Source organism: Apis laboriosa, unplaced genomic scaffold (assembly GCF_014066325.1).
Source record: "Apis laboriosa isolate Shangri-la unplaced genomic scaffold, ASM1406632v1 scaffold112_cov148, whole genome shotgun sequence".
Lineage (NCBI taxonomy): Eukaryota > Metazoa > Arthropoda > Insecta > Hymenoptera > Apidae > Apis > Apis laboriosa.
In genome coordinates, this window is record NW_025220865.1 from 1,455,508 (window position 1) to 1,476,497 (window position 20,990).

The 20,990-nt window shown below is 28.9% G+C and overlaps 4 protein-coding genes across 8 annotated transcripts in view; 3 read left to right on the plus strand and 1 right to left on the minus strand.

Moving 5' to 3' along the window:
- LOC122714982 (flotillin-2) overlaps positions 1-15,674 on the minus strand; it is a 98,022-nt gene extending 82,348 nt beyond the window's left edge. For both annotated transcript variants that reach the window (XM_043936852.1, XM_043936824.1), the window contains exon 1: positions 15,419-15,674. In XM_043936852.1, coding sequence (XP_043792787.1) covers positions 15,419-15,467 — 49 coding nt within the window. In that variant the 5' untranslated portion in view covers positions 15,468-15,674. The remainder of the gene's footprint in view (positions 1-15,418) is intronic.
- LOC122714931 (choline dehydrogenase, mitochondrial-like) lies at positions 3,294-7,549 on the plus strand. Of its 4 annotated transcripts, none has more exons than XR_006346742.1 (4): positions 3,294-5,063; positions 5,301-5,485; positions 6,512-6,585; positions 7,009-7,549. XR_006346742.1 is itself a non-coding variant. In XM_043936744.1 (3 exons), the coding sequence occupies exons 1-2, from the start codon at positions 3,294-3,296 to the stop codon at positions 5,442-5,444; spliced, it is 1,914 nt and encodes a 637-aa protein (XP_043792679.1). In that variant the 3' UTR covers positions 5,445-5,485; positions 7,009-7,549. The 4 variants fall into 4 exon arrangements, 1 of the variants encoding a protein (XP_043792679.1); XR_006346744.1 differs by having other exon boundaries at positions 5,301-5,484; positions 6,509-6,585; XR_006346743.1 differs by having other exon boundaries at positions 5,301-5,480; positions 6,509-6,585.
- Positions 7,614-13,022, plus strand: LOC122714975 (glucose dehydrogenase [FAD, quinone]-like). The gene is made up of 4 exons (XM_043936811.1): positions 7,614-7,638; positions 8,548-8,709; positions 10,544-11,079; positions 11,701-13,022. The coding sequence occupies exons 3-4, from the start codon at positions 10,548-10,550 to the stop codon at positions 12,987-12,989; spliced, it is 1,821 nt and encodes a 606-aa protein (XP_043792746.1). The 5' UTR covers positions 7,614-7,638; positions 8,548-8,709; positions 10,544-10,547; the 3' UTR covers positions 12,990-13,022.
- Positions 15,675-16,243: 569 nt separating the features above from the next.
- Positions 16,244-19,605, plus strand: LOC122714906 (tuftelin-interacting protein 11). Its single transcript, XM_043936684.1, has 8 exons — positions 16,244-16,527; positions 16,645-16,861; positions 16,955-17,132; positions 17,211-18,160; positions 18,241-18,437; positions 18,529-18,957; positions 19,032-19,189; positions 19,261-19,605. Exons 1-8 carry the CDS (start codon positions 16,419-16,421, stop codon positions 19,507-19,509), a joined length of 2,487 nt encoding a protein of 828 aa, XP_043792619.1. The 5' UTR covers positions 16,244-16,418; the 3' UTR covers positions 19,510-19,605.
- The last annotated feature ends 1,385 nt before the right edge of the window (positions 19,606-20,990 follow it).

Sequence of the window (20,990 nt, forward strand, 5' to 3'; positions counted from 1 at the left end):
TTTGGTATCTGAAATCTTTTTCAAAAAAGTGAAATCAACCCTATGAAAATTTATCTATTCTTCAACTTTATATTATTGCATATTAGAAAAATGGGAAAAAGAAGTGACTCTACATAATATCAGACATGAATTTCAAAAAATTTCATTCTCACACAATTATGGATCATAAATGGTGATATATATTACTGATATCTATTCGCCTTGTATCAATGTGAATAAATTGTTCAAAATTTCTGAATATTCGTGAATGCAACTGATGCTCATGCATTATACGTGATATTTTTGAAGATATTTGAATTAGAAAAAATAAATTTGAAAAATTTCAAAACATCATGAAATCGGATTTTAAAAGAACATATAGAATATCTAGAAAGATTAACAAATTTATCACACGATTGTATGCATATTCAGATATAACTTAATTAGATACAAATTAAATATTGTAAATAACTTTATATTAGAAATATTGAAAAAATATATATACTTTTTAATGCTGTTGAAAATAGATTCATCTAGAATCACATTCTGGCTATGCTTTAAGGAACAAAAAGCGTTACAGCAGTAATACAATCTGTAATCGTTGCTACACACAACTATACTCTACACTTCTATAATATCAGCTTCCTTCTTTCTCTCTTTTTTATCATTTTAAAGAAAGAAATAAAAAAACTAATCGTATAGATCAATTTTCGTTTCGAGAATAGGAATATTTATATACTGACATTTGAAAATTTAAATAAAGAATGTTTGATGAATGAATGATTAATAAATGTTTATCTAATGAGATCTCGGAATTTTTTATCGTTAGAATACCTATCTACGTTACAAGATACGTTACGAGTATATTATATTTAATCTAATAAATGTAGATTTATTTCATGTAGATTACAACACCGAACAAAAAAGGAAATATAAGTTAAAATCGATATTTAAGATTTCCTCATATGAGAAGAGAAGAATTTTGTACTTAAAAATTATAATAATTACGACATTGATTGTACATGTATAGAATAATATCATCACATTAAATTATATTTTTTATCATTTTTTCATTTATAATCAACTTTCGTCATCAAGGTTTTTATTACCATGTATTGATGAGAAATCAAATAAATTTGAAGATCTTGTAGAATTTGTTCTTTCGTAATAAAATTAATAGAATCGCCTCAATGTTCCATGTTCAATTATGCTATTATACCGTGTTTATGATTATTATGTAATAAGGTCTTCTATTTACATTTTTCTTTTTTTTTTTATAAATTTCATCATAACGAAGAGTAATTCATATTATTTACCCTTGTATCTTTACTTGTATCCTTTCATTGATATTCATCTAATTTTTATCGAATCTTATTACTATCTGATGTATAAAAAAATGAAGAAATTTCTTAAAAAACAAAAAGATTTTATAAAATAATTGCATATGAATCATCTATGAGTTTCTTTTTTTTTCTCTTTCTCTCTCTTTTTCTCTCTATTCCATTGTTGATCCAATATTTAATAAAAGACAAATATATAATATAAACTTTTAAAAATTTAGCAACGAAAATTAACAGTGATTCAGCAAAGCTATATTTAGAAATATAAGAACCTATTTGTTTTTTTATACCATCAACAATTAATATCATCAGAAGTATCAATAAATCGTTCGTTATCAGAACGAATCAATGAAACAAATATGAAATTATTTATTGGAAAAACAATAATTATGTAAATATATATTATAATAAAATATTGTAAAAATATACATGATTTTGTAGTTATTTTAGATTGTAGATAATACTAATTGTACAAGGGGTGATTTTATATAGTGAAAAGATAAAATATTGAAAAGATAAAATAAATTTTTCTTATTTGAAATTTCGTTTTCGCATAAATTTTAACAATTTTACCAAACTGAATACTGAATTATTGATAAAAGATTATTCTTAATGTATAAAAATAAATAAAAAATACAAAATAAAATTTTCTTTATATAAAAAAAAACTCGAACTTTCAAATTTTATTTTCATCCGTTTCGAATAAAAAAATTATTTATTATTTCTCTTTTTCGATTTATTATTTTTTTTCATACACTCATTTGTTTATAACATTAAATATTAAACAGAATTTATTAATTCCTTAAAGATCAATATCATCAATATTATTCATACATAAGAAATATTTTCGAATCTATTATAGGATCAATACTTTTATTCTATTATTTTGTAATTTTTACATTTATTTTATATGAATTGAGTCTTTTTTGTCTTTATAATGAAATTTTATATTAAAAACTCGTTAACGTTTTAAAGACAACTAAAGATATCTTGAATTTAATGAGTCTTATTCATCTTTATAATGAAATTTTACATTAAAAACTCGTTAGAGTTTTGAAGACAACTAAAGATATCTTGAACAAATGTACAATAAAAAAAAATATAAATTTTACAATTTACAAAATTTGATATAAATATCAAATTTTCGATATCTTCAAAATTTTCAAAGTTTATCGAGTATTTTTTTGCGAAAAAGTAAATTTCAATTCTCTGTTTTTTTTTTTATGAATTTGTAAATAATATCGTCTAAATATATTTTACAATTAAATAAATCAAAATACGATCTTTTTGATATCGTTTAATTTTTATCCGAGAAACTTTGTTTACAATATATTCACATATATATTTCACAGATTTTAACATTCTTGAAATATAACATTTTACTTTACATATATTTTCTACTTTCGATATTGTTATTATTCCTATGATCATATTCCAGTATAATTAATTAAAACGATTTCATAAATAAAAACAAATGTAATGCATGTATCGCATGTATGCTATTATTGCTCGTTCTCATACGTTTTTATTAGAATTTGTTTGAATTTTCAATCGCTCATGAAAATCATCATTTCAATCAAATATGTAAAATCAGAACACAGATAAAAATAACAATAAAATAAAAAAAGCACAAACTTTTTCAATCCTAAAAATCGAAAGACACTTACGCAAAAAAAAAACACTCGAACAATTTTTCACCTTCCACTTATCCTTACACGTCTAAGAAATCACATCTAAGAAATCACCACGTGTTTGCCACAACAATAATTTCTTAATAAGAAATACATAAATAATCCTTCTATCAATCCCATCTATCTTTTTCTTCCAAGAAACGATTCTTTTTCCTTTTGTCCATAACCTCACATTCCTGTAAACCTTCGGTGGTCTCGAATAGAAGGAGTAGAACGAGTCGCGCATGCGCAACACGTACATCGACAAAATAAATAACGGCGCGCGTTTCAATCGTTCCTCAAAATGTTTACCACGTTCAAATCGTCCTACAATGCCCATCGCTTATTTTTTTTCCTTTTCCTGATTACCGCTCTTCCAAATGTATCCCAATCGGTTATGTTCGAGAGAACGAAAAATCTGATCATGAACGCGATCGGATTTAACAAATTCTTAAACGAGTCGCGAAACTTCGCCTCGAAAACCCAACCGGACAGGACACCGGGATCAAATTCTCGATACGACTTCATTGTGATCGGGGCTGGGACGGCGGGTGCGGCCGTTGCATCCAGACTCTCCGAGATCGAGGATATAACCGTTCTTCTGATCGAAACCGGATTCGAGGAGGAGCTGTACATGGACATACCGTTGCTTACAAACTTTCTTCAACGGATACCGGGCCTCGACTGGATGTACCAAACGGAATCGTCCGAGAATTACTGCAGAGGGATGATCGGGCGCAAGTGCACTTTCCCCCAAGGGAAGGTGATGGGAGGCAGTAGCGTGATCAACTTCATGATCGCTACGAGGGGTAACAAATGGGATTACGACAACTGGGCGAGGATGGGGAACCGTGGCTGGTCGTACGACGAGGTGTTGAAGTATTTCAAGAGGTTGGAGAACATGATGATACCCGAGTACAGGCACGACACGGTCTATCACGGCACGGAGGGCCCGGTCAACATCAATTACGCCCGGTTCAATACAACGGTGGCGAGAACGTTCGTCGAGGCTGGCCAGGAGCTTGGTTACCCGCTATTGGATTACAACGGTGAACGGCAAATGGGCGTTTCCCTGTTACAGTCGACCACCGACAGGGGTGTGCGAACGAGCAGCAACAAAGCTTACCTTTTCGGCAAGCGGAGGAGGAATCTTCACGTGACGAAGCTGAGCACGGTGCACAGGATATTGTTCGACGAGGGGAGGGGGCGAGCCATAGGGGTGGAGTTCGCCAAGAGGGGGCGGCTTTTCACCGTGCACGCGGACAAGGAGGTGATCGTCTCCGCCGGGGCGATATCCACCCCCAAGCTGTTAATGCTGTCCGGTATAGGGCCAGCTGAACACTTGAAGGAGCTGGGCATAGAGGTGGTCAGGGACGCCCCCGTCGGCGAAAATTTGATGGACCACGTGGCTTACGGAGGCCTGGTTTACGACATAGATCAACGCGTGAACGTGATCAGAAACGACGTGAACGATATATTCCAAGGTTTCCTCAACGATTATTTCATAGACAGGGGCGGGCCGTTAACCACGCTTGGAGGTTGCGAGGCGCTCGCGTTCATCAACGTGGACGATCCGAAGGAGAGGGATGTACCAAACATGGAGTTGCTTTTTCTGGGTACCTCGATATACACCGTGAACGTTATAGCGAAGAATTTCGGATTGAACGAGGAGATATCGAAGAAATTCAGCTCGTATCGCAATCGCAAGGCGTTGTCGGTGTTCCCGATGCTGTTGCACCCGAAGAGCAGGGGGAGGATAAGATTGAGGTCCGGGAACGTGGAGGACAAGCCGAGGATATTCCCGAATTATATGAGCGACCCGGACGACGTCAGGGTTCTGATCAAGGGGATCAAGGCGGCCAACGAGTTTCTGCTCACGACAAAGGCCTTCCAGAGATTCGGTACACGGCTTAATAACGAAACGATGCTCGAGTGCGAGAAGTTCCCTTTCGACAGTGACGCTTATTGGGAGTGCAATTTGAGGTTGCTACCGCTCACTATTTATCATTATAGCGGCACGTGCAAAATGGGGCCTGAGAGTGACAAAACTGCCGTGGTGGATCCGACGTTGAAGGTAAGTCGTATTTTTCAAAAAAAAAAAAANAAAAAAAAAAAAAAAAAAAAAAAAAAAATAGTAAAATTAATTATAATATTAAGTTATTATTAAAGTTATTATTAAAGTTATTATTAAGTTATATTATTAAAATAGTAAAATTAATTATAATATAATAATTAAAATAGTAAAAAATAGTAAAACAATCCTTTTATTTTAAATACAATATTGTCGAACAAACGAGAGGAAATTTTACAGGTAATCGGTATAAAGGGGTTAAGAGTGGTCGATGCTTCGATAATGCCGATGATACCCTCGGGTCACACTAATATTCCCACGTTCATGATCGCGGAAAAGGCATCCGATATGATTAAAGATGAATGGGGATATCCGACTTCTTAATATTGCCGTTGGATGATTAAAAGTAATATATATATATATAGGTAAGATATTTGTTTAATCCTAAATCCTACGTATTAAGAAAAAAATACGAATGCATTTATTAATACAATTAACCAACACATCATATTTGAAACCAATCTTGTCAGTTGAAGTATACGCAATAAGAATTAAAAACTAATATATATATATATATATATATATATATATAAGTAAGATATTTATTTAATAGATCCTATGTATTAAGAAAAAAATACGAATGCAAATTATATCATATTTTAAATTAATCAGTTAAGTCATTAAAAGTAATTTATATGCAATAAGAATTAAAAACTGGAATATGTATATATATATATATATATATATATATATAATAATAATAATAAAAAAGAATACAAATTAACAACGTATCACATTTAAAATCAATTTTGTGTTAGTTGAATATTATGTTACTTTTCACGTTTTGAATAACGTTTGTTTAATATAGTAATAAAATAAAATATAAAATAAAATTTAATAAAGTATAAATTGAGTAATAATGATCGTATCAGATCTGATGTTAAACACGAATCAACGAAGTTATCAAGATTAACGATTAATTAAATTATAAATATTTAAGAATGGAAGGGAATTTAAAATGAAGAGAGTTACTTAGAGATTCCTTTATCTCTGTGTGATTCGATTTATGGTTACACGACAACTTACGATGTCTGGATACGTTTCTATAATTTTCATTCAAGTATTTTTAAATTAGAGAAAAAAATGATTATTTAAACACTTACTGCTTATTTTTAATAATATTATTATAATGAATTTTGAACATCGAAAAGTAATTTGACGAAGAATGATCCTCGTGACGTTTCATCATATTCATCTAATTAAAGAAATAGAAAAGTCGATTCAATTTTGTGATAAAAAAAAAAAAAGAAAATTGAAGAATTTTAATAATTAATTCGATTCTTTTAACAAGTTCGATCATTAATTATTTACATTTTCCGAGAATAAATCTAATAATCTAATAATTTTTTCTCTCTCAAAATGTCTCAATAATGTTCTCTTTTTATCTTTAGAAAAAGTGAAAGTGAATATCCTTCACGGGTATTTACCCTTTTAAAAATATTCATTGATCGGATTAACGATAAAGGTCAGTATGAAAATAAATGATACACACTGATTGAAAATAAATCAAGACGAATATCAAAAATAAATCTGTTTCTCACCATTAAGGAAAGTGAAAGTGAATAACCAATCAATGACCAATCTTTCATAACATATTTAAATGAAAATTAAAAAAAATTAACTAAAATTAAATAAAAATGCATTGTTTATCGCTTAACAAAAATTAATAGAAAAATAATTTTCGAAGTGAAATTTTATTTTTTTTTTTTTTTTTTTTTTCCATTTTATTTTCATCGTGAACGAATTAATTATTAAAACACTGTCCAATCACAAAGCATCGCGTCGGTAAGTATTCGAATTTGACAAATGGACGTGGAGGGGAATAAATAATAGAATAAGAGACCAATATCACTATTGTAATAATTATTATTTTTCTTATTCTTTTCAGAAGGAATTAATTATTGATCTGTATTAAAATTTTCTACTATTGGAGAAAAAATATCGTGTAATATTTGAAGACAAAATTGAGTCACAAAGAGAGCCCACTATCGCTTCTTTATCGACCATGCTCTCTCTTATTTTGGCTCAGGGATTTTTGATTTAAATAAAAATTCTTTAGATTTTGCTGTATCATATCTTTGAATAGAAAGAAAAAAATGATTTACTTCTTAATCAAATTATTTAATTTTCATTATTTAGAATAAAAGAGATATTCTCTTAAATTTTTTAAATTTAACTATTAGATGTAACATTTTATCATTAAGTTAAAAAACATATGTTTTAATACATATAAAATTTCATATTCGATATTCACTTTTCTTTTTTTGTTCTTCCCCTCTTTATAATCCTTCAGATTTTTCGATAAAGTAAAGTGGCAATCCTGCCACTAATTATTTATTCACCAACCCGAATGCATATGTAAAACTGCACGATTTAATATAATCATGTATAATCGATCAATTAAATTGATTTAATTATTTTTAAAATGATTTAATTGTATTTATAAGCTTCCAATTGTATTTTTTAGACTAAATAATTGCGATCACAACACACGTAGATACATAAATATAGACATATTGTAATTTTACGTAATTTACGTCTTACGTAGAGTATCGTTTTTTCAAATCTGTTGAAAAGAAATTATGCTATTCACGTAATTAGGTGCATGCTTCCATGCGTAACATGCCACAGATTTCCATTATTTTGTTTTCATGTGATATCAAAAATAGTCATCAATGTTTTGGTTAAATTACCTTCTAAATCAACGATATTTTATTTTTTTTGTTTTTTTACGTCAATAAATTACATTTAATATTAATGAATATTTATATAGAATATTTATATAGAGATTTCTGAGATAATCTCAAGCAATATTTTCCTTTGCAAAAACTTTGCAAAAACGTGTCACTTTTGTTAACGAGTTAACAAAAAAAAAAAAAGAAAAAAAAAATGACCAATAACAGAGCACGTAATTCAGTCGAGCCGTGATGGTAGTGTTGGTTATGTACCGCCGATCGAGCACAAACAAATCCAAGCAACACATATTGAAGAAAGTGTGTCGAATGTTATATAATGTATTTATTTGTTGTTCGTGATATATTGGATATAATTGGATGTAATTTTTTATAAATAAAAAAATATTTGTTAGATTCAACACACATTTTTCCATATACGTTGCTTGGATTTGTTTGTATTTTGGTCGATGACATAACCAATGCTACCGATTATGCAGTCCGTAAATGGCCAATATTTTTTCTTAATAACTCGTTAAAAAAAATTCTAATGGAAGTTTTTACAAAGGAAAATATTGCTTGAAATTACCTTAATAATCAGTTAATAAGTGTTCTGTATATATATATATAATTATTTTTATATAATAAATTTATATAATAATTTCTTTCAAAAAATATTTACAAATACATTATTTAATGCGATACGACATTTCAACCATTAATAATTTATTATTTTTATTCGAAATAAAATTTAGTCAAATTAAACTTTGAAAGTGAGTGAAGAGAGGGAATTTTACGGGGGAGATGGAAAGAGAAACTCATTGTATAATTGCTACCTGTATCCTTAAAATATTAAGTTTAGTGTGAAAGTGCAACAAGAAACGGTTGACTGACAAACCTCAGATAAGTAAAATCGAGTAAGTAAGACAATGAAATTTCTTTTATAAAAATCATATCATCGTTCGTATTGAAAGCTATAAAAATTGTGATAGTTGTACATTGTTATATAAAACATGTATCATATATGTATAGATATATTTATAAATTTGCATAATATTTTTTTATGATCTATAAACGCATGGAGAAAAATAAATATATTCGTATTAAAATATAAAAATTGAAAATGCAAAAATGTCGATTGATACAGTTCTATCTGTATTCGAGCAATCATTTATAATTAATAAATTATGACATTTTTGTATACATCAATTTTCATTTCATCTTCAGAATATCTCAAAATTATTTCAATATAACATTCTATTAAATAGATAAAAATTATTTGAAATATATCTCACGATTAATAATGATATTTATCATTTAAAATTATTTTGATCTATAAATGAAGATAGATATATATTAGCTACATAGTAAGACAATAACAAGTTGCAGTTAACCTTGAGTCATGCTTCGAGAAGCAAATGTAAAACCAAAACAAGTGATTATCTTTTATTTGCTTGAGTGCAGCCTTTTTGAATACCTGTTTGTACCATAAACCATTGTTCCTCAATTGATGTCACAACATATAAATGTGTCGCGAAAATAAATATTGTATTTTTTAATACATTTGTCAAATCAATTTAACATCAAAATCGAAGAAATTCAATATCCAATGATGAATATTTTATTTATTTATTCGAATATAAATATAAGAAACAATTATAAGTTGAAATGCCAAAAAAAAAAAAAAGGATATCATTTTTCATAATTTTTTGAAAAATCCATGGCACATGTCAATCATAGAATAAAAACTTCTCATGACACATATGTTGCATGTATTAATATATAAATATATCAATGCAATGATCCAGCTAGATATTTTTTACGAAAAAATATTAATTTATGAGATATTTAACAATTATTTCTATTATTTATTAAGTTACAAAAATTCAAAAATAATTATTTTCTATCATTGCAAAATCCACAAGCTACGATAATTCGTTGTTTCACATCTTGTTTCGTTTCAGTTATTTATATATCCTTCGTCATTGCTAGCCAATGTAATAAATGATCAATCAATTTAATCAATCAGAAAATTATACTCCTGTGAATCATCAGAATTGTGATCAGAAATATAGCGATAAAAAAAATGTTTGATACTTTTTTTATTTATATTGTTATATTAAATATTATAAATATAAAACCAATCATTTATTTATATCCTTTCCAAATTTTAGCCTGAAAATATTCCCATCGTATCACGTACGTTATATAAACAGACAATATCATTGCATATCAAAATAAGATATATACACATCTATTATCATCTAATGATGTAAAATTACGTGCAAATACGGAATAATACGAATACCCAACCTTGGCACGAAACTAAAAAAAAAAAAGAACAAAATTTAAAACGTTCTCAAGACAAATAATTGATACTGAACGAAATTAAACAAAATTATATTTTTATTAACTCAGAGATACCAACAACTGATTTACGAGTGTTAGATAAAAATGAATTTTCACAGTTTTTTAATTCAATTCATTCGTTCCATATATAACTATGACTCCTTAATTTAACTGCAACAAAAATTAAATTATTATTTAGTTTATTATAAATTATATATATATATATAAAATAAAATAAATATAATATAATAATATAATAATATAATATAAAATAAATAAATATAAAATAAAAAAAATATATAAAATATATATATATATATATATATATATTTATTTTCAATTGTTTGAAAAACGAAACAGGTTTAAAAAAAAAGAAAAAGAAAAAAAATAACTTTTTTACAGAATCATGATAGGACCGGATAAAATAGCGCAGCTGATACTACTCGTGACGTCTTTGGCGGAGACTCGAACGATCTTAGACATATTTTACAGTTACAAACTACCGAGTGATATTTTGAACAGAGAGGAGGCAGGCAATGGGAAATACGATTTTATTATAGTTGGTGCCGGATCCGGTGGATCTGTCTTGGCAAATCGGTTGTCCGAGAACAAAGGATGGAATATCCTCGTGTTGGAAGCTGGAAATACCGAGAATTTATTGATGCAGCTCCCATCGTTGTCGGTGTTGATGCAATTCTCACCCTTTAATTGGGGCTACAAGGTGGAACCCCAGGAAAATGCCTGTTTAGGCATGATCGATCGACAATGCGCTTGGCCACGGGGAAAAGTCGTAGGTGGGAGCAGCTCGATCAATTATATGATCCATACTCGGGGAAATAAATTGGATTATGATCGTTGGGCTGCGTTGGGGAACGAAGGTTGGTCTTATCGGGAGGTGCTGCCTTATTTCAAGAAGAGCGAGAGATTCAACGTTCCAGGTTAGAAAAATTGCTATTACATAACGTATATATAAGAAAGGAAAGGTTAATGAGTTTACGAAACATCGGTACAAAGTTCGGTTAATTTATTTAACCTCGAGTCTTGAATTTTCAAACACAGCTTTATAGAAGCTTAAGCTTCATATCCATGTTAAATCTTTTACCGTTGAGCGTTCAAGCTTCGAGTAATAATAATTAACAGTACATAGCTAAAAGTGAAACAGACAGTGCTAATTTGTTATTTGTATCCCGAGAAAAAAATCAGAGACGGAAAGAATTTCCAATGAAATTATATAAATAAAAAAAAAAGTAAACTTAAAGTAAAAAAAAGTAAAAAAAGTAAACTTAAAAAATAATAAATAATAAAGTAAAAAAAATATCGCATTATGAATATATTTAGAAAAAAAATTTGAATTTTTTATTAGAAATCTCTTCGTTAAAATCTTACGCAAGAAATGAAAGAATTTTTAAAAAAAAAAAAAAAAATATTTTACCTCTCGAGAGCAAAAATGAATATTATCCGTGTGAGAAATCTCGTTTGAATGTCGCAACGTTCGCCAAAATTAAAAACTTCGCACGTATACTGTGAGCAGAATAATTAAGCGGCATATTCATGTCCAGGCATCGAGAACAGCTCCTATCACGGTTACGACGGCCATTTATGCGTCGAGCATTCCTCGTACCACTCGGAAATAGGGAAAGCCTTCCTGGAAGCGGGTGAAGAGTTTGGTTACAAGATAATCGATTACAACGGCGAGGAGCAAATCGGTTTCTCCTTCATCCAAGCGAACCTGGACGCTGGGGTTAGGTGTAGCGCCGCAAAGGCGTACTTACAAGCGAACAGGCCGAACCTGAACATCGTGACCCGAGCAAGGGTGACGAAACTTTTGATGGACGGGAAACGAGTTCACGGCGTCGTGTACGTGAAGAACAAACGTTGGAAGAAAGTATTCGCCACGAAAGAGGTGATCCTCTCGGCCGGCACCATAGACACCCCTAAACTGTTAATGCTGTCGGGGATAGGGCCTAGGGAACATTTGGAGAAATTGGGTATCAAAGTGGTCCAAGACTCGAAAGTGGGTTACAACGTGTACGATCACTTGGGTTTCTTGGGTATTTCGTTCACGGTGAAGAACGTGGTCACGCAATCGATCAGGAACGCGTTCAAGTCTGAGGTATTATTGGAATACGTTTTGAACAGGAACGGTTTCCTATCGTCGATCGGAGGGCCAGAGGCGGTAGCTTTCGTCCGAACCAAGTACGCGACCGACAGCAGGCCCGATCTAGAGTTGTTGTTCATCTCCGGAAGTTTGAACTCGGACGGTGGAAGTTTGAGCGAGGCGATGAGGGTGAGGAAGGAGGTGCACGAGGCCGTGTACGAGTCGTTGGGGGACAACGAGACCTGGACGATCTGGCCGATCGTGCAGCATCCCAGAAGCGTTGGAAGGATCAGTTTGAAATCCAAGAACCCGTTCGATCCGCCCAGGTTGGAGCCAAACTTTTTCTCGGACCCGCTCGACGTGGAAATTATCTTGGAAGGGGTTAAAATCGCTCTAAATATATCGAATTCGAAAGCGTTTCGAAGATACGAGAGCACGTTGCACGATGGAATTGTACCGGGTTGTAGGATATTTGAATTTGGAAGTGACGATTATTGGAGGTGCGCCATCAGACACTTGCCATCTATGATGAATCACGAGGTAGGCTCGGTTAAGATGGGACCCAGAAGTGATCCCGACGCTGTGGTGGATCCACAGTTGAGAGTGTACGGTGTTCGGGGATTGAGAGTGGTGGACGCGTCTATAATGCCGGCTATACCCGTTGGACACGTGAATGCGGGTATTTATATGATAGGCGAGAAAGCGGCTGATATGATTAAACAAGAGTGGCAGATCGGGTATGAGAATTAGAATCACACGTTTGAATTAAATTCTGATGCAGGAAAAAAGTGAAAGATCGATTATAATTGGATTAGGATTTGGAAGAATCAAATTTTTGTGGATATTTTATATGTATTTTATATTAATTCTTACTATAAGTGAAGAGTTGTATCAAAATTATAAATGATTGTAGTTGAAAGTAATAATTTTAATTTTTCATTCATAATGTTCCTCGATGTTCAAATTATTTTAATTGTAAATTTATTATTTTATCTTTATGATTATTTTGTTACATTGTCTTGTAAAAATAAAAATTTTATCAAAAAGTGAGATTACGTTAAAAAAAATGATGCAAGTGAACATATTTATTGAGTGAATTTAATAGAAAAATATTGGAACAAATTGATCGAAAAATACGATTAGTTACATCTATTTACGTATTTTTATACAATACCAGAATATGATAACATCAGACTATTTTTTTCAATGATAGTATCTACTTCTTTTACATTACATTTTTAATTTATCGGTTTTCCTTTCATTTATCATGTTCCATAAATAATATATTACATAATTTTTCTTTTAAAGTAATTTCATTTTAATTGCAAATAGAAATTACAGGAAAACGAATAATCATTGAATAAAAGATGAAACATTAATCATTTCGATGATAGATAATATGACTCGGGAAAATAATATTTTTATCGACATATTGCAAAAAAAAGAAAAATATTTCAATTTTCATATTTCTATTTTATAAGAACAAATGACAATACGTTATAAATTATTTTTAACAAAATCACTTTAGCTCGAATATTAAATTGATTTAATAAAACATTATTTTATATAATGTTAATAAAAAAATAATAATTGAAATATGTCTGAAAATAAATAGTAAACTATATGTAATTCTATTTTACACAATGAATAAAAAGAAATATATATATAAAATATTTTATCTTCTATAAATTAAAATAATCATAAATATTAAAAAAAAATTCCATATCAAACCATCAAAGAAGTTAAATAACTTTGAATTATTAAGAAAAATAGAAATTATTAAGAAAATATTAAGAAAAAATATAACTCCATTTATACGATAGAAGATAACAAATAATTTGCATGCGATAATATGTCATGCAACAATCAGATGACCTACATACTTGTTCATTTCCAATAAAAGCGAATTCTACGTGGAATAATATCAACGAGTTCATCAATGATACGAGGAAAATATAGGAGAATGATTCATATTTCTTCGTTTAATATACTTTCGCGAAATATTAGAGAAAAATGAACAATCATTAATTTTATTCACAATATTCTCAACTAACTTGTATTTATGAAAAAAAAAATATTTATGAAATTGTAAGAAAATAAAGAAATTAAAAAAATAAACGTAATTCATGAAATTTTTAAAAAAAATTTTAAAATAAAAAATTCTAAAATAAAAAACTAATAATATATTATTTGTCTTTTCAGAAATAGATATTTGGATTATTAATCTCGTGATCCTATTTCCAATTGCCTGAGTTGAACTAAATAAGTCTTCATGCAAGTTTATTAATTTCACCTTGAGATTATTTAACCTAATTTTATTTCTCCAATATTTAATTTTTTATAAAATTAATGTATTTTGATTTAGAAATTATTGATTTAGATAAACTATAAGTAATTTTAATTATAAATTATTGAAATTTGAAACAATATAACTATTTATATTGTATCAAATAAATGATAAGCTATTTATATTGTATCAAATAAGTGATAGATTATATTTATACAAACTAAAAAATATCAAGCTTCAAGATCAAGCTTGCGTCAAAATTATGGATATTTTTTATACATAAATATCAATATTTTATAATACAATATCATAATCGATCAGAATAAATGCAATGACATAACCTTAAAAAATGCTCTTGAAAACGAAACAAAGTTAAAATTAAAACAATGTAAAAATAAAACAAGACAAGAGAAATAATCTAATCAGTTTATTTTATCAGATATTCATATATAAAAGTTGATAATAAATTTTAAAACAACTTTGAGAGATTTTTTTATCATTCTATGCCTCGAAAATATCATTTAAATCATTTTCAGTCATTCTTTATGTTTAATAGTAACAATAATTTAAATATTCGATTTAAGTAAAGTATTTAAGTAAAGTATTTTATATATTCATATCAAACATAAAAGATATGATATTAACAAGATCAGTATTCTGTCAAATGAATAATAAAATTAATTGTCCAATTAATTTCAGAAATGCATAAATTTTATGTACAAATCACACCAAAGTATCAATCTTAGATAAATCAAATAAGAGTTAATATTATTTTACCTATAACCAATAACAGAAGCTTTCAAAAAGAATCAAGCATGGCAGCTCTAGGTTAATATATTGCAACGCTTGATTAAACCACGAAAAATACCTATTTTTTTATTTATCTACATACCTGATACAACGAGAGCTTCGTTTGGACCACAAGTATGAACGTTTCCCATTGTCAGTTTAACTTTTTCTTAATGAAGATACAACAACAAACCGGCACAAGCAAACAACTAGCACTAACACGATTATCACTGACACTAATCTATACAATAAATAGGCAGTGATGAAATATCTATTATTTCAAAAACCCCGGTATATTATTAATAACATGCAACAACCTGTATTACTCGCGCGTCGTAAGGTTACGATGTTACTCAAAGCCACTACCCAAAATTATTTGTAGCTTTTGCAAAACCCTAGCTTGTAGCAGTACCAACCTATAATCTTATACACGTAGCGACATCTTTTTATATTATAAAATTTATTTCAAAATTAAAATTAATTTATTTTATAGAATTTTTTGATAAATAATCAGATAATAATAATTTTATTGAAATTATAATGAATGTATTTATATAATATTTGAAACATTATTACTTGTATATTATTAATAGTTACAATAAATGATAAATTATTTTATCGTACGATAAATGCATTTCAATAACTTCTCATTTCGTATAGAAAATTATTAAAAACTTAAAAGATGACATATTCCTATAATTTTAAACTATTTGCTTTTGAAATAGTTACATAATTATATTTTTCTTTAATATAATATCTTTTTTATGTAAGATATAAAAAAAGGAAGATTCCTTTTTTTATAAGAATAAATTTTTTTTCATTAAAAAATAATTGGAACATAAACAAAAATTATTGTATTTGACGTATTGTAGCATATTTTTAGAAATAATTTTTAATGTTTTACTACATATAATGGTAGTATTGCTCAGATACAATCAAATGAATGCAGTTCAATTTTGTGAGAACGCAGCATAACATAACCTCTTAAGTTCTAGTGTTGTTTTGATCTTGATTCTTATATGGAATTTAGAATGTAATAGATTTGATAAAATAACAATTATAAAGACTTTGTTTTAAATACAATATTAATAAACATTGACAAAATGTCAGAAGACGAAGTGGAAAGTTTTGAAATCACAGATTACGATCTTGAAAATGAATTCAATATTAATCGCCCTAGGCGTAAATTGTCAAAAAAACAACAAATGCTTGGTAAATATTTTATTTTAATATTATTATATTAAATATTATATTTGTTTAAAATATTACTGAAACAATTTTTTTTTCATTGTAATGAGTTGCAAAATCTAACCAAAATATTATTTTTAGGTATTTGGGCTGATGATAGCGATGAAGAAGAATTATCTGCTAGACCATCATTTAAAACTTTTGATAAAGGACCAAAGAATTATACAACTCCTGTAAATTTTGTAGCAGGAGGTATTCAACAAGCTGGGAAGCCAAAAGAAGAAACAGATGATAAAGATGATGATGAAAGTGATAATGAAAATATAAAATCACAAAAGGAATTTCCAAATAGTTCAAGGTACATTTCAAATTAAAATATTAAAATTTTTATTCATTTAATAATACATAATATATTAATATTATAAATAATAAACTATATTTTTGTTTATAGTTCTGATGATGAAAGACCCAATTCTATACATCAACGTGCATCATTCTCATTAAATACAGATGGAGATATTGCAGGTTTACGTAAAAAGAAGCATAAAGTAAATCCTTTATTAATGCAAAGTGGAATGGGTAGTTGGGAAGTTTATACAAAAGGTATTGGAGCTAAATTGTTGCTACAGGTATATATTAAATGGTAATAATTTTATTAATACTATTGTACAAGTATGTTTATATTTATTAATATGATGATAATTTAGATGGGTTTTGAACCTGGAAAAGGATTAGGTAAACAATTACAAGGTATAAGTACACCAGTAGAAGCACATTTAAGAAAAGGCAGAGGTGCAATTGGTGCTTATGGACCAGAAAAAGGTCCAAAAGTTCCAGAAAAGAAAAAAGAAGATGAAATAGATGAAGGAAAAGAATCAAAAACTAAATTATCACAATGGAGAAAAGATGGAGGTACTGTTAAGAAAAAAGTAAATTATGTATATCGAAGCGTAGACCAAGTTTTGGAGGATGGAAAATTGAAACCTAACAAAAAAGTAAGAATATCCAATGAAATGAGTAAAGTTAAAGTTATAGATATGACTGGACCAGAACAAAGAATTCTTAGTGGATATCACGCGATAGCTGGAGGTCAACAACGACCTGATGAAAATGTTGTTACTGATAAAAAATCTAAAGTTAATTTTGCATTGCCTGAACTACAACATAATTTAAATATACTTGTGGACATGTGTGAACAAGATATTATACAAAATGATAGAAGAACACGACATCTGAGTGATAGGGTTGTTGCACTAGAAGCAGAAAAGAAAAATTTGTCTAAAGTTATAGATCAACATAGTCAGTTAATAGATACATTAGAAAATGTTCTTGCAATTGTAGACAGATTGATGGATGAAACCAATCAATTAACATTACAAGAAACTGCAGATGCTTTCAAAGATTTACAAGATAAATATTATGAAGAATATAAAATGTATGAACTTGGTGAATTAGCTAGTAGTTTTGTTGGTCCAAAAGTAAAAGATTGTTTAATTAGTTGGAATCCATTAATGCAACCAAAACAACCAATTAAATTGTTTGAGCAATGGAAAAGCATTTTAGAAAGTGGTACTACTACTCTTCAAACAAGAACTATGCATCCATATGATCATCTTGTTTGGAATTCATGGATGCCTTCAATTAGAGGAGCTATTCAGTAAGTATTTTGTTTATAAAAAATTATCATTATTAATTAATCATTAATATATTTATTAAGTAATATATTTTTTTTTATAGACAATGGACATGTAGGCAACCAGAACCACTAATAGAATTAATAGAACATTGGATGCCACTTCTTCCAAATTGGATATTAGAAAATATTTTAGATATGTTAGTTCTTCCTAAACTTACCTTAGAAGTAGAAGAATGGAATCCTCTTACTGATACAGTACCTATTCACACATGGATTCATCCTTGGTTACCACTTTTACGTATGTATATACTTGACAAATTTATTAATGATTAATTTTTAAAATACAAAAAAATTATTCCAATATTGACATATTATTGTTATTATTATAGGAAACCGTTTGGATACTTTAATATATCCAATAATACGACGTAAATTAGGATCTGCGTTAGGTGGTTGGCATCCGTCCGATAGATCTGCTAGGCTAATGTTACAACCATGGGCTAATGTCTTTGCAAAAGGAGATATGGAAGCTTTCTTGGTGAAAAATATCATTCCAAAATTACAAATAGCACTTTCGGAATTTGTTATAAATCCACATCAACAACATTTAGACCAATGGAATTGGGTATATGAATGGAAAGAGTTAATTCCGTCTCATATAATGGCAGGATTGTTAGATAAATTCTTCTTTCCTAAATGGTTACAAGTTTTGGCTCTTTGGTTAAATCATTCACCTAATTATGATCAAGTTACAAATTGGTATATGGGATGGAAAGGCATGTTGAGTGAAAAAATATTGGCTGAACCGCTAGTAAAAGGTAACTGTTCAATATTTAATTTATAATAATAAATAAAATCATAAATTTATGTTTATACATTCATTGGTTTGCAGAACATTTTAAAAAAGCATTAGAATTGATGAATAGAGCAGTTTCTGTGCCACAAAGTCATCAACCGGGTGCGATGGAACAAGTTTCGTATTTAACGAGTTTAGAAAGGACGCAACCTACTATGTCACAAATGCCTCCAACTGCACAACCAAGAATGGAGGTATGATTTAGAATATTATCAATAATAAGTTAATAATTATTTGTAATAAAATATCTTTTTTTTTTTTACAGAGACTTGCAGAAGCAGTTAGAACAGCATCACAAATACCTCAAGGTTTTAAAGATCTTGTTCAAAAGAAATGCGAAGAAAGAGGTATTTTATTTATGCCAATACCGAATCGGTATAGAGAAGCAAAACAAATTTATAAAGTGGGTAATGTTCAAGCTTACATAGACGGAAACGTTGTATTCGTTTGTCATAATGGCATGAATTGGATGCCAACGCACTTAAATGCTTTATTAGATATGTCTGAACTTTAGAAATAATTATAATCGCAAATATGTATGTTTAATTGTATACATACTTATATATCTTGTACATATATTGTAAAATATTTTATAATATATGATATTGAAAAAATTGCATTAGATAATATGCATAACAAATAAAGTCAAATATAATTTTTTGTATATTTGAATTTACTACAATTTTTTTAAAACCTCATTTATAATCTATTTAATATGATCTATCCTAATAATATATATAGATATGCAATTAATGTAATATAATACATTATATAATGTAATATAATATAAACAGAATTTTAATTCTTAATAGAGAAATTGCAATTCAAGCATTTCCAACATACATATAACAAAATTTATTTTTTTTATTTTCTTATAGAAACAAATTTTCAATCCTTTTTTCTGTACATTTATAACTGTACACATTATAGTTACGAGACGCTTATATCGAGGCGCTCCATCTGAAACATTTCTACATGTTTCGTACAAGGAGAGAACATCTCTTTCCTTCGATGGTACTCCCGGCATTCACGTTTCACGAATGCAGTCTTGCGTTCGTGAATGTTTGTCTTATTGACCACTTCTGTTCAAAGCAGTCGAAGTCGAACGCGTGTAGGCGCCCCTGGTTATCCTACTACTGAGGCGCAGCTATAAAACTCCTCAATATGGAAAGTTGCACGTGATCCTAAGGAGTCGTACGTATGTACCTACAGAGTCGTCCAATAGGCATCGTGTATTAACTACTACGATGTGTGCCGGTCCTGTGTACCAACCATGGGCGCCACCATGCATAAGGCATATAGATTCCCTGCTTTACACGATACGAACCTTATTTGCAATATGACATTATGATAATTTTTGAAATAAATGTTTTTATAAGATAAAGATGAATGAATATTATATAAGAATTAAGAAATTTAAATTTTATAAAATCATTTATATATGGTAAATAAGTTATTTTGCAAGATTAATTTAAATATTAAAATTTAATTTAATTTAAATATTCTAAAATTATACTGAAATATATGGAATTAAAAATCATTTATGTAATTATTATATTTAAAAAATATTTATATATAAGATTTTTATATTATTGTCATGATTTTCATTCGTTTTTTATAATAATAAATAATTAATAACAATATTAAAATATTAATAAATAAGCATTTCATTAATAGATTTAAATCTTTGAAAAATTTAATTTTGTTCTAATTATAGATACTCGACTTTCTTCTTTTCAATCATTATACACATTTCTCAAATGAATAATTACAAGTGCAGTCAATCGCAACAACCTGAATACTTAATAATCTAAACTATATAAGAAATACAAAGTTATTTTTACATTTCTCAATTGAACCATGAGTTTGATTCTAGGTGACGCCTATGGCACTACTACCAATGAATTCGCGTCTCATATGTAGAAGACTGGTCCTGTAAGAGGATGGACATCTCGCCTACACGCCTAGCAGATCTGTGCTCTCGGGTGTCGAGAA